This window comes from Columba livia, chromosome 28 (genome assembly GCF_036013475.1).
Source record: "Columba livia isolate bColLiv1 breed racing homer chromosome 28, bColLiv1.pat.W.v2, whole genome shotgun sequence".
Taxonomy (NCBI): Eukaryota; Metazoa; Chordata; class Aves; order Columbiformes; family Columbidae; genus Columba; species Columba livia.
The window spans coordinates 2,458,302-2,471,631 of record NC_088629.1 but is presented as its reverse complement, the minus strand read 5'-3'; the positions used below and the strand labels follow the sequence as shown (position 1 = coordinate 2,471,631).

The 13,330-nt window shown below is 55.3% G+C and overlaps 1 protein-coding gene across 14 annotated transcripts in view; it reads right to left on the bottom strand.

Annotated features, from left to right (window-relative positions):
- Window positions 1–8,433: 8,433 nt before the first annotated feature.
- Window positions 8,434–13,330, bottom strand: part of MEF2D (myocyte enhancer factor 2D) — an 84,986-nt gene continuing 80,089 nt past the window's right edge. For all 14 annotated transcript variants that reach the window (XM_065043286.1, XM_065043296.1, XM_065043290.1 and 11 more), the window contains one exon: window positions 8,434–11,709. In XM_065043286.1, the coding sequence (XP_064899358.1) occupies window positions 11,379–11,709 (331 nt within the window). In that variant the 3' untranslated portion in view covers window positions 8,434–11,378. The remainder of the gene's footprint in view (window positions 11,710–13,330) is intronic.

Sequence of the window (13,330 nt, the reverse complement as noted above, 5' to 3'; positions counted from 1 at the left end):
TATATATAATATAAAAATATACTATATATTATATATAATATAATGTAATATATACTATATATGTATAATATATAAAATATACTATTTAAAAAATAGAATATATAACATATAATATACAATATACAATATATATTATATTATATTATATTATATTATATTATATTATATTATATTATATTATATTATATTATATTATATTATATTATATTATATTATATTATATTATATTATATTATATTATATTATATTATATTATATTATATTATATTATATTATATTATATTATATTATATTATATTATATTATATATTGATGGTGCAAAGAAGAGTTTGTGGTTGCGAAGAACGATTGTTTTACATGGGGAAACTGAGATGTGGAGCTGGAAAATGCTTCAGCTCCCAGGAGGAATGAGACTTGCAGCCTCCTCTTTCTGTGAAACATAAAGACAAGGCCATGTTATCCACGGGCTGTCGGCTGAATGGTTCAGGGCAAAGGATTTGCTCTTCCTTTCTTCGCTCTTCCTCCGGCTGCCTCATCCCCAGAGATGCAGAAGCACCTCCAGCACTAAAGGGCCACGATACAAACACCATTATCGCTGTGTTCCTCCAAGTGCCTTTTGATAAACCCCCGGTATTGACGTCCCCGGCTCTCACTGGCTCGGGAAGAGCGAGAGCTTTGTGTTGCCACGCCGCACAGCCTGTAAAAATAGGTGAATTTGATGAAACGGCATTTTCCAACAAAAATGTTTTGTTGTTGGAAAATTTGGGGCTGGCTGCCTGCATTCAGCCGACCAAAAGTGTTGGCAGTGAAGCTTCTGGAAGGTGGAGACAACCCGTTGTTGAACCGGCTTCTGGGATGGGGAAACTGGTAAGGGGCTGGAGCACAAGTGTGATGGAGACTGAGGGACCTGGGGGTTCAGCTGGAGAACAGGAGCTGAGGGGAGACCTTCTGATCTCTGAACTGCCTGAAAGGAGCTTGGAGCCAGGGGGGTCGGGCTCTGCTCCCCAGGAACAAGCGCCAGGAGCAGAGGAAACGGCCTCAAGTTGCGCCAGGGGAGGTTGAGGTTGAATCTGGGGAACAATTTCTTCCCCAAAGGGCTGTGGGGCATTGGAACAGGCTGCCCAGGGCAGTGCTGGAGTCACCATCCCTGGAGGGCTGGACAGACGGACATGAGGTTCTCAGGACATGGGGCAGGGACAGGATTGAGGTAGTAGTTGGACTCTTGATCCTGAGGGGCTTTCCCACCAAAATAACTCTGTGATTCTCCAGTCCAAAGGGACTGAAGGCACATTGCTGGGTTTTTATCATTTTTCAAGCAATTCAGCCCAGACTCGGAGCTCCCCAGCCACACAGTGCACAGCGGAACATAGCAGCAACCACCCTGGCACCCAAAGCTCCCGCCCTGGCCGCCCTGGGTCGGCCACAGCTCCGCAATCATTGGAACCGCGAATTTCCAGCCGCGGTGAGTGACAGCTGTCAATCACCGCCGGGCGCGCTGCGCTCTGGCGCCACCTGGCGGCCGCGTTGGGGAAACGCGATCGTGCAAGGGACGCCCCCCCCACCCCAACCCGAGACGGGCCTTTAATTTCTAGTCGCTTAATAACTTTGCATTTTAAACATTAAAGGAAACAGACAAGGGGTCAGGGCTTGAACCCCCTGGGGTGGGGATGCTGAGGTGGGGATGTTGGGGTGGGGATGTTGGGGTGGGGATGTTGGGGTGGGGATGCTGAGATGGGGATGCTGAGGTGGGGATGTTGGGGTGGGGATGCTGGAGTGGGGATGTTGAGGTTAAGATGCTGGGTTGGGGATGCTGGGGTGAGGATGCTCCATGTGTCACCTGGGCCCGGTGGCTGGAGCTGACGCTGCTGTCCCAGCTCCCTCGGGTGACCCGTGCATAGGCATGAGCTCACATGTATGCGGGACAGTGGGATGCAGCGGCAACGGCCACAGGAACGCTGGAGCTGGGGCTGGTCCCACTTGCCTGCACAGGGGTGTCCCACCCCACCACCCTGTCCTTTGTCCCCAGGGGATCCAGCCAGTCCGAGGACCCATGGACACCCCTTGTTCAGCAGAGAGCCCCCAAATGGGGTGATGCTCTTAGCGGCTGGATGCCCAGGATGCTCTTAGGGGGTACCATGGAGTTTCTCGTGCCCCCTTGCAGCATATTTGGCCTGTTCGCTCAGCCGGGAGGGACACCCTGCCCCGTTTCCTCTGCTCCTGGCGCTTGTTCCTGGGGAGCAGAGCCCGACCCCCCCTGGCTCCAAGCTCCTTTCAGGCAGTTCAGAGATCAGAAGGTTTCCCCTCAGCTCCTGTTCTCCAGCTGAACCCCCCAGGTCCCTCAGCCGCTCCCATCACACTTGTGCTCCAGCCCCTCACCAGCTCCGTTCCCTTCTCTCAACTTGCTCAAGTACCTCAGCATCCCCACCCCAGCATCCCCACCCCAACATCCCCACCCAGGCATCCCCATCCCAGCATCCCCACTCAAACATCCCCAACCCAGCATCCCCACCCCAGCATCCCCATCTCAGCATCCCCACCCCAGCATCCCCACCCCAACATCCCCACCCAAACATCCCCAACCCAGCATCCCCACCCCAGCATCCCCACCCCAACATCCCCACCCAAACATCCCCAACCCAGCATCCCCCCCCCCCCAGCATCCCCACCCCAGCATCCCCACCCAACATCCCCACCCCAGCATCCCCACCCCATCATCGCCTCCCAATCATCCCCATCCAAGCATCCCCACCTCACTGGGATTTCTGGTGTGATCTGGAGCCCCAGACCCCCAGCGCCCCCCACTGCAGCCCAGGGGGGTCTGGGGATGGTGGGAAGGAAAGAACCAGAGGCACAGAAAGTTATCAGAAACGTGTATTTTTTTTCTTTTTAATAGTAAACCTCTTTACAACAAATATAGTGAAAGAGTTTCCAAACAAAACTCATAAGAATTTCTCATGGTAATTATTATTATTATTCTCATTTTTTTTAGCTCTTTTTTTCTTTTCTTATTGTGGAATATACAATAACGCATCACCATACAGCACAAAAAAAGGAATATTGAAAAACGCAACGGACGTCTCAACCACGTGCTGCAGTCCCTGGGAAGGAGCCACTGATTGTCACGGGTGCAGGTCGGGAGCGGGGACGGGAGGGGACGGGGACGGGGGCCACGGCGTCCCCAGCACTCGGGAGGTTCTCAGACAGGGTGCAGATACTCAAAAGAAAGACGGAATGAGTCAAAGATCCCGGTTAAAGTCATGAGCTCGTGGTGTGAATGCTCACAGCCCCCCCAGCGCTGCTGCTCGATTGCGATGCGTCGCGCCCCAAGAGCTGCTACGGAGCAGGGACACCATGGTCCCTGCGTCCCGTCCGCAGGACGAGCGTCGCCGTCCCACCTCTGTCACTGTCCCATCGCTGTCACCATCCCACTGCTGTCACCATTCCATCACTGTCACCGTCCCCCAGCTGTCACCATTCGCCCGTTGTCACCGTCCCCCCGCTGTCACTGTCCCACCGCTGTCACCAATCCCCCGTTGTCACCGTCCCACTGCTGCCACCATCCCACTGCTGTCACTGTCCCACTGGTGTCATCATTACCCCGTTGTCACTGTCCCACCGCTGTCACCATTTCCCTGTTGTCAGCATTCCCCCGTTGTCACCATCCCACCGCTGTCACCATCCCACCGCTGTCACTGTCCCACCGCTGTCACCGTCCCACTGCTGTCACCATTCCCCTGTTGTCACCATTCCCCCATTGTCACCATCCCATTGCTGTCACCATTCGCCCATTGTCACCGTCCCCCTGGTGTCACCGTCCCCCCGCTGTCATCAACCCACCGCTGTCACCGTCCCCTCACTGTCACCATCCCACTGCTGTCACCATCCCCCCATTGTCACTGTTCCCACATTGTCACCGTCCCACCGCTGTCACCATCCCATTGCTGTCACCATCCCATCGCTGTCACCAACGCACTGCTGTCACCATTCCCCCATTGTCACAGTTTTGTCACCGTTCCCCCATTGTCACCGTCCCACCGCTGTCACCATCCCACCGCTGTCACCGTCCCATCACTGTCCCCATCCGCCACCCACGGTCGCAGAGCCCCTTGACTCGCACACACACACACACACACACACGGAGGAGCATCGGGAAAAAACAAAAGGTTAAAAATATAGATATATTTATAGATACGCGGTTTGGTGTATTTTTTTTGTTTGTTTTTTTCCTTTTAAATTGCTTCTCAAAACAATAAATAGAACTACTCGGAGAAGTGCACGTTCTGTGCAGCATCCTGGGGGAGAATCTGTGCCGGTGCAGACGGGCTGAGCCGCGCAGGACACCGAGTGACCATCACCCGCAGAAGTTGGGGAGGGAGTCGGTTTATTCACCTTTTAGTGCATCATTTTAAGGGTCTTACCTATTTTGCAAAGGTTGTTGCAGAGCGTGCTACCTGCTTTACATGAGAACGGGATGGGGAAAGAACGAGGACCCAACACGTGGCCATCAGAGGGACCTGTTCGCCGAGGGGACGCAGCGGCGCAGCCGCCACGGTCCCCGCTCGTTCCAGCGCCGTATTTGCCTGCAAACTGCTGCGAAAGAGCCGCGGGGAGCGGTGGTGACAGAGGCTGCTCATCCCTCGGTTCAAAGGGAGATGCCGGGAGCCCGCGGGGACATCCCGGCAATGGTCCCGTCCCCGTTTCCACCCAGGATGCTCCGTATCACTCTGCCGCGTGTTCCCGCTCGGAGAACCGCGCCGGCCTTTACATCTTGGTGGCTCTGGTGGGAAAATCCTCCTCCGCAAACCAGCGAGGTCAAGAAATCCCTTATTTTCCCCACCACAAAGCTGGTGGTAAAATGTAGGGGGGCAGCGGCTCGGTGACGTCTTGTGTTGCTCTGCTCATGGCATTGGGGGTGTCCTAAACCCCCGAAAACCATCCGAGGTGCAGTGGGATGCCCAGTGCGGCTCCCTGAGCCACACCACCCTCTTCTGGCTTAAAGCAAGCATTTGAAATAAAGGCGTTGCTCTTAGAAAATGCAGCTCCAGAGGAATAAACCCGAAAATAAAGGTGTTTTCCACTGGCTGGGGAAGGAGAGGGGAGCTGGGAGCATCCTGATTCCTGCCGGGAGCCCAAGTGTCCCCGCGCACCCGCTGGGTCCCTATTGCCAGGACATGCTCAAAGGTGTTGCTGAACCCCTGGGTGATACGTTGCTGACCCCATGGGTGACATGATAGCACTTTGGCGTGACACATGAGTGCTTTGGGGTGACACACGAGCGCGCTGGGGAAAAGCATCACTAGTGCTCAAGTCACTGCATCCCCGGCCGGGTACCCAACGGGGATGGAAAATCGGGGAGTGGGAAGGGATGGGGCGCACGGGAAGAGCCAAGAGGGTTAAACAAGAAATATCTGTACAGTTCGGCCATGTCCGAAGTCGGTCTTATTACAATATACTCTGACAAAAATATAATCTCGTTTCATATCAATACAACCAAAAAAAAAATCCAAACGCAAACAGTTCTCTGTACTGTTACTGTTGCTAACATATCGAAACTCGCTATTTACAGTTACAGTAGCCAGGTGAAATACGACGAGTGAAAGGTCAGCGAGAGAGAAGGAGCGGGGAGAAAGGTGGATATGGGAGACAAAATCTCTGGAGAGAAGGCGAAAGGGAAGGGAAGGCCCTTGACAGCCCCAGCGCGGCCGCTGGCTTCCCGGGGAACGGCGACGGAGGTAGCGAAAACGTCATCGTTTGTACGTCTGGTTGAGGTTGTTGTTGGGAAAGACAAAAAGGGAAGAGGGAAAAGGGAAGGGAAAAGGAAAGGGAGAAGGAGGAGGAGGAGGAAAAGGAGAAGGAAAGGAAAAGCAAAAGCTAAAGCAAAAGGAGGAAAAGGAGGAGGAGGAGAAGAAGGAAAAGGAGAAGGGAAAGGAGAAGGAGAAAGAAGGAGAAGGAGAGGGAAAGGGAAAGGGAAAGGGGAAGGGAAAGGGAAAAGGGAAAGGGAAAGGGAAAGAAAAAGGGAAAGGAAAAGGGAAAGAAAAAGGGAAAGGAAAAGGGAAAGGAAAAGGGAAAGCAAAGAGAGAGAAGAGGAGGAGAGAGGAGAGAAGAAGAGGGAAGGGAAGGGAAGGGAAGGGAAGGGAAGGGAAGGGAAGGGAAGGGAAGGGAAGGGAAGGGAAGGGAAGGGAAGGGAAGGGAAGGGAAGGGAAGGGAAGGGAAGGGAAGGGAAGGGAAGGGAAGGGAAGGGAAGGGAAGGGAAGGGAAGGGAAGGGAAAGGAAGGGAAGGGAAGGGGAGAGCCAGAGTAAAATGATGTGAAAATGGGAAACAAGAGCAAACCTTCAGCTGCCATCTGCGGTTACAGACTCGCCCGTGGCCCCAGGAGAGGCAGACGGGATGAATTTTTGCCACTTGGGGCGTTCCAAATCTCCCCAAATCTCCCAATTGATGGAGGGGAGGGCAGGACGCGGCGCTGGGGACGGACACGGCACGGCCGGGCCCCCACGAGCCCCCGCCCCCAGCAGCGTTTTCTCCAGAGCGGGTGACCACTTTCCAACAAAAACACTGGGGGGATTTCAATGGAATGGGGGGGGAAGTGCAGGAGTTGGGATTCTTAAGGATTATTTTTTCCCTGCTTCGCTGAGATTTTTTGAGAAGAATAAAGTGAAAAAGTGGGGAAGAAAAAGGAAATCTTATTCTTCCTCCTCGCCCCGCTTTCCCTCCCAGGACCACGCGCGGCCCTTTGCAACCAGCTCCGCTTTCACCAGCCCTGACACTGTCACACAACGCGACGGTGACAATCCGAGGGTCTCCCCGCCAGCTTGGGGGTGCCCCTTGCACAACCACAACCCACCGCATCTCCCACAGCCCCCAGTGCCAAAGCACAAGCAGGCCCATCTGAGCCCCCAACACAGCCCATTCCCCAAACCACCCCGTGGCCGCGGGGTCACCCCTTCCCCTCACATCAGACCCGGTTTGTCACCCCACAGCCCCTCGGCGCAGGTGACATTGTCCCCATCCATCCATCCATCACCATCCTCAACACATCCCGGCAGCTCAGATATCACATTTGAAGTTTGAGGCGCTGTTTAGCGTCCAGCTCCACTCCCAAATCTCCCCCCGGGGTGCGCAGGTGACTTGTCACCCCGTCCTGCTCCGACACTTGTCACAGCAGCATCGCCTGAGCCCGACCCTGTGTCCCCTTCCTCCTCCTCCTCCTCACACCAGCCAGGGCCACAAGCCCAATTACCCCGGCAAACGCTGGCGGCACAGACCCCGCTCGCTCCCCGCGGCCCCCGGCACACGGACGTCCCCTTTATTCTGCATTTGCCCCCCTGCAACGCATCGTCCCATCAAGGGACACCACGGATCCGGCCAGTTCCCGCCGCCGGCACGAACCCCCAAAATCCCGCTGCCCTCGGCTCTGCCAAACCCAGGGAAAGACCAGCTTCCCAGGATGGGGGTCACAGTCGTCCCCCCAGCGCCGGCACCGCAGCCGCATCCACCAGCACCAGCACCATGTCTCCAAAACCAGCCAGCCCACTACCGGGGTCCCGCGTCCCCATCGCCCCATGGGGACCGGGGGTCCCGTGTCCCCATCGCCCTGTGGGGACCAAGGGATCCCCGTTGCCCCAAGGGGACTAGGGGGTCCCGCATCCCCATTGCCCTATGGGGACATGGGGGTCCTGCATCCCCATCGCCTCATGGGGACTGGGGGATCCCGCGGCCCAATTGCTCCGTGGCGACCAGGGGATCCCCATTGCCCCGAGGGGAATGGGGGTCCCGCGTCCCAATTGCTCCATGGGAACCAGGGGGTCCCTATCGCCCCATAAGGACTGGGGGGTCCCCATCGCCCCATGGGAACCGGGGGGTCCTGCATCCCCATCACTCCATGAGGACTGGGGGGTCCCGCATCCCCATCGCCCCTTGGGGACCAGGGAGTCCCCATTGCTCCGAGGGGACCGGGGGCTCCCATGTCCCCTTCGCCCCGTGGAGATGAGGGGGTTCCATGTCCCCATGGCCCCCTGAGGACTGGGGGGTCCCACATCCCCTTGGCTCCACGGGGACCTGGGGGGGTCCCCATCACTCCATGGGGACTGGGGGGCCCCACATCCCCATTGTCCCATGGAGATCAGGTGGTCCCACGTCCCCATCAATCCACGGGGACCAGGGGGTCCCCGTCGCCCCGACGGGACCAGGGGCTCCCCCGTCCTCATTGACCTGTGGGGACCGGGGGCTCCCATGTCCCCATCACCCCATGGGGACTGGGGGGTCCCGGCGTTGCTGGTGCCAGTGGAGGGGTGGGGGGTCACACCGCTCGGTGCCGGCCCCGGGGGTGAAACCCCCCGCTTACCTCTGGATCCGCCCCGCGGCGTCGAGCCCCGAGCGCGCGTGTTCCAGGCTCCACAGGGATTTCAAGAAGGTAAAGATCAGAAACAGACTTTGGTAAGTAACCACACTTTTAGAAAGTAATATATCATTTTCGAAACATATCAGTGCATACTTCTTATATGAAAATATACACAATTGTATTTCATTCTCCAAAAAAGGAACAATTAAAAACAAAAGCAAACTAGCCCAAACACAATATATTAGCTGTTTTTTGTCTTTTTTTTCTTCTTGTTGTCATCGTTTAAAATTAATTTTAACGCTACACTTTGTTCAGGTTACACTTTTTTGTCTTTTTTTTCCTTTTTTGTAAATGTTTTTTTTTGTTTGTTTTTCTTCATGCATTTTACACCTTTATAGCCTTTGAGAATAAATAAGCTCCATTTTGCTTCCACATCTCTAAAAACTGCAGCATTTTAACTATTGTCATTTAAATCGTGCAATCGGGTTTTTTTTTGTTTGCAACACCCCTTTTTAAAAAATGGAAAATATATATATATATATATATTTTAAAACTAAACCCTATACAACGCGAAAAATTCCAAATTAAAAAAGGAAAATTATACACAATTGGAACTGTCAACAGTACAGATGAGCACGAGAAATCAAATTAGATCAGAAACGCATTTATCGAAGCACAAAGGAGGGTGTTGGTTTCTTAGATTGTCGTTCTTCTCGTTGTCTTTTGAAAATTAGGAGGAGTTGACTGGATGCTACAGTCTGGGGAGAAATAAAGAGTAATGACCTGGATGAAAGAAATAGGGTAAGAAAATAACCCCGAGCGCCCAACCAAATAAAGACGCCCACCAAACCAACCCCCAAAAGCGCTTTGTGGTGAAGCTGATGCCGCGGTGGCTCCCATGAGCCGGATTCGCCCGTGGCGCCGGCCCTGGGGATCAATGAGTCCCGCGGCCGCGCTGCTGCGGCTCCGCTCCGGCACGGTTTGGTTTGGCGCTGTGCCGAACCGCGCCGGCGCTTTCCCCGCCGGCAAGCTGCATCTCTCCATAACCCGGCGCCGGGTTGCGTCTTGGTTGGGTCTCCTTTATTTCCAGGCTCTCAGCTTCAAGGCAGAAGGGGGAACGTGGCGTGAGGTTAATGAGCATAAATGGGGTTGGGGTGTTTTGGCCCCCGCGGGGTCGCTCTGCGCCAGCTCCAGCGGCGCCGGCTCCGGGGGGTCTTCACCTCCTGCCACGCCGCTCACCAAACGTTTGGTTGGTTTGCAGGACGGCGAAGAAGGGAAACAAACCAATGAGACTGATGAGATGTCGTTAATCCCGCCTAATTTCCAAAGCAAGGCCGTGCAAAGAGCTCAGGTGCGTGTCCGGTACGTCGTGGGGTCGGCGCGGGCGTGATGCTCTCCCGCATCCCGCGGGGAGCCAGACAGAGGGAGATCGGTGTCCGCCGCCGGTGTGCGCCGGCGCTTCGGGGCGAGATCCCGGCGCAGCGCGGGACCCGCCGGGTGCGGCTCGGGGAGGAGAGCCGGGGGTGGAAGGTTTAACCGGCACAAAACCAGCCGGGAGCCCGCCCTGGCGGCGCGGGGGTCCCGTTGCCCACCCAGGGCCCTCCGGAGCATTGGAGCAGGAGAGGGGATTCAAAATTTAGCATTAAAAAACACCCATAAATCATCATTTGGAACAACTTTGTGGCAGCGATTGGATACCTCCAAGATTTTAGCGAGGAATCTTAGCTGGTCTATCTCTCCATGCCTCGATCCCCAAGGCGGGGATTTTGGGGGGAGATGCAGTGAGATGCCGGCGAGATGCACCGGCCGCCTCCATCACTCTGCCCAGTCCCTGCATCCGAAACCGATTTCACCGCCGGACAGAGGTGAGGGAGACGCCAGCTCAGAAGGGATGTGCCAGATTCATTGCAATCATCTCTTTAGCTCGTGCACCGCTGTGCCCAACCGGGCAGGATACGGCCACGTTTTCCCTCTTTGGCCATTGTTTTTCATGTTTTCATCCCATTTTTGAAGGGCTTCCCGTTCTCCTCTCGTCCTCCAACCGCTCGCAAGTCGCCCCCATTCATTTCATCATAGCCATCAACTTTTTTTGGTATCGTTAGGTCGAAATCCTAGCGTGATTTTTTTGCTCCCCTCTTTTTGGGCTGGTTTGGGGGGACATTGGCCACAAAGCAGCTCCCGGAGAGGCTCCGGTCACCAAAAGAGCCATTTGGCAGCGGAGAAGAGCGTTTGCAGGGCCAAAACCCATCCCTAAAGCATCTACCAGCAGGAACGGGCTCGGCTCCTCCAAACCCTCCAACCTGCAGCCGCTGCATTTTGGGGTCAAGGTGGGAAAGGTTTTAAAATGACTATGGCCAGGAATAGCGGAGCTCCCTTATTTGCCAGAAAGGATGCAAACAGGATTAAGCCTTAAAAATCTGCTTCGAGTTCCCCCGACACGCTTTTACGCGTCGTGTTTCATTTTGAAGCCAGGCTCGCCAATGCCAACCTGCCTGCCCGAGCTGGGTGAGGAAAAACGGGTGAGGAAAACTGTCTTTATGGAAAACTGGCACCTGCCAAAGCCCTTCGCCCTTCCTGAGAGCTGGATCGCGGTCGAACCGCCTCTCCCTGCGACAGCCCGGGGGCTGCGTTTTGGGGACGCTCCATGCGTGGCCCCTCGGAGCGCATCGTGACCTCCCCGGGGACACCCCGATGTCCCCACCTGCTCCGGCTCACGGGGATCTCACCAGGCTCTGCTTTTTGCGGCGAGGAGCGGCTATTTGATTCCTGTCCCCCGTTTGCCGCACCCCCGGCCGTTCCCGAGCCCGCGGCCGCCGGCCGAGGAGCGCCGGACGTACTGCGTGCGGCACCTGCTGCGCTAGAATGAATGCCTACGTAATCCTAAAGCTATTTCTCAGGCAGTTTATGATACTTTCCCCCCCACCCCATCCCATCCCCGTAACCCGTTTTGCCCCCGTGCCCCCCCCTCCCACCCTTCCCACCCACCCCGTGGCCGCGCTGCGAGCCGGCGACGCTCCCAGGGACGGTGGGGACCCGTTATGTGACCCAGGTATCCAACCGCATGCGCTTTACGGAGGGGCTCTCCCCCTCGGGCTCGCTGGTGGGTCGCAGGAGGCCCAGGGATGAGCCGAAATCGGGGCGGGTGGGATCGTCCCGCTCGCTGCTGCCTTCGTAGGAGCTGGTGTTGCTGCTGAGGCTGTCGACGGGTGAGCGGCCGGTGGGCTCGTGCCGGGGCTGGTGGGGGAAGGTGCTGAGCGGGGTGGCAGTGTTTCGTTCCCGGTTGGGCGAGACGGGCTCTGACTTGATGCTGATGTTGGGGTTGGTGTTGACAGTCAAAGTGGTGGTGTGGGACAAGTGACTCCCTTGTCTGGGCGGCCGGAGGGTTGGGAGAGGAGGAGGAGGAGGGGAGGAAGGGGGGGAAACAGATGGAGGAGACAACGGGGAGGCTCTCATTATTCATCTTATCGGTGGCCTTTTACTCTCCAATCCACAGAACTCATAACCCGCACACCCCGTGGCTGAATGAATCCAGAATGATGAATCTGGATTAGACTATGAAGCTGGATTAGATTATGGATCTGGATTAGAATATGAATCTGGACTAGATAATGGATCTCGATTCATAATTAGAATTATTATGGCTCCAGAATTCATAACCTGTGGATTGACCGTGACGTGGCGCTGCCGAGCCAGGATTAGACCCCACATAACCCTGCAGGCAGCACCCATCCAACACCAGCACCCGTCTGATACCAGCACCCATCCAACACCCATCCAACACCAGCACCCGTCCGATACCAGCACCCATCCAACACCCATCTGACACCAGCACCCATCTGATACCAGCACCCTTCTAACACCAGCACCCATGTGACACCAGCACCCATCTGACACCAGCACCCATCTAATACCAGCACCCATGTGACACCAGCACCCATCTGATACCAGCACCCATCTAACACCAGCACCCATCCAACACTAGCACCCATCCGACACCAGCACCCGTCTGATACCAGCACCCAATTGACATCAGCATCAGCACCCATCTGACACCAGCACCCATCCAACACCAGCACCCATCTGATACCAGCACCCATCTGATACCAGCACCCATCTGATACCAGCACCCATCCAACACCAGCACCCGTCTGACACCAGAACCCATCTGACACCAGCACCCATCCAACACCAACACCGATCCAACACCATCACCCATCCGACACCAGCACCCATCTGATACCAGCACCCATCTGATACCAGCACCCGTCTGACACCAGCACCCATCCCACACCAGCACCCATCCCACACCAGCACCCATCCGACACCAGCCCCAATCCCCTGCTGTCCCCACAGCAGTGACCAGCCATAGAGAGGAGAGGGACAGGCTGTGACATCCCTGTGGCTCTGCCCAGAGTCCTCCACGGCCGCACGGATCCGGCGGAGGGCTCGGACGGGCGCTTTTGCTCCAAGCCAGGAACATCTTTAGTCTCTTTACTACAACCCCACATATTCCCTGGGCTTTCTGCACATCTGCTGGTGCACGAGGTCCAGGGAGCTGCTGGGGACGCCTGGAAAACGTGCTCCAGGAGGGGAGAAACACACTGACCTCACTGCACAAAAGCCCGGTGCATCTGCACATCCACCCGGCTGGGCGTTACTCTTAATCCTAAACTGCTTTGGGGCAAAGTCACTGAATCCTCCTCTTCAGTTCCTGCCTCTTTGTCCCATAGTCTTAGTGCAAGATGCTTAAATCTTCCCTTCGACCAAGACACTCTGAACAAGCTCAGTGTGTGGACGCTTTGTTCCAGACTAAAAGTGGATCCACTTCAGATCCACTTTCCCTGGCATTAAGCAATTCATTTTCAATATTAAAAGTTACCCTCTTTCTATATTAGGGGTCCACTAGAAGATGTGGGGATGACACAGGTTAGTGCCGGTGTTGGGTTAATGGTTGGACTTGGTGATCTTGAGGGTCTTTTCCAACTGAA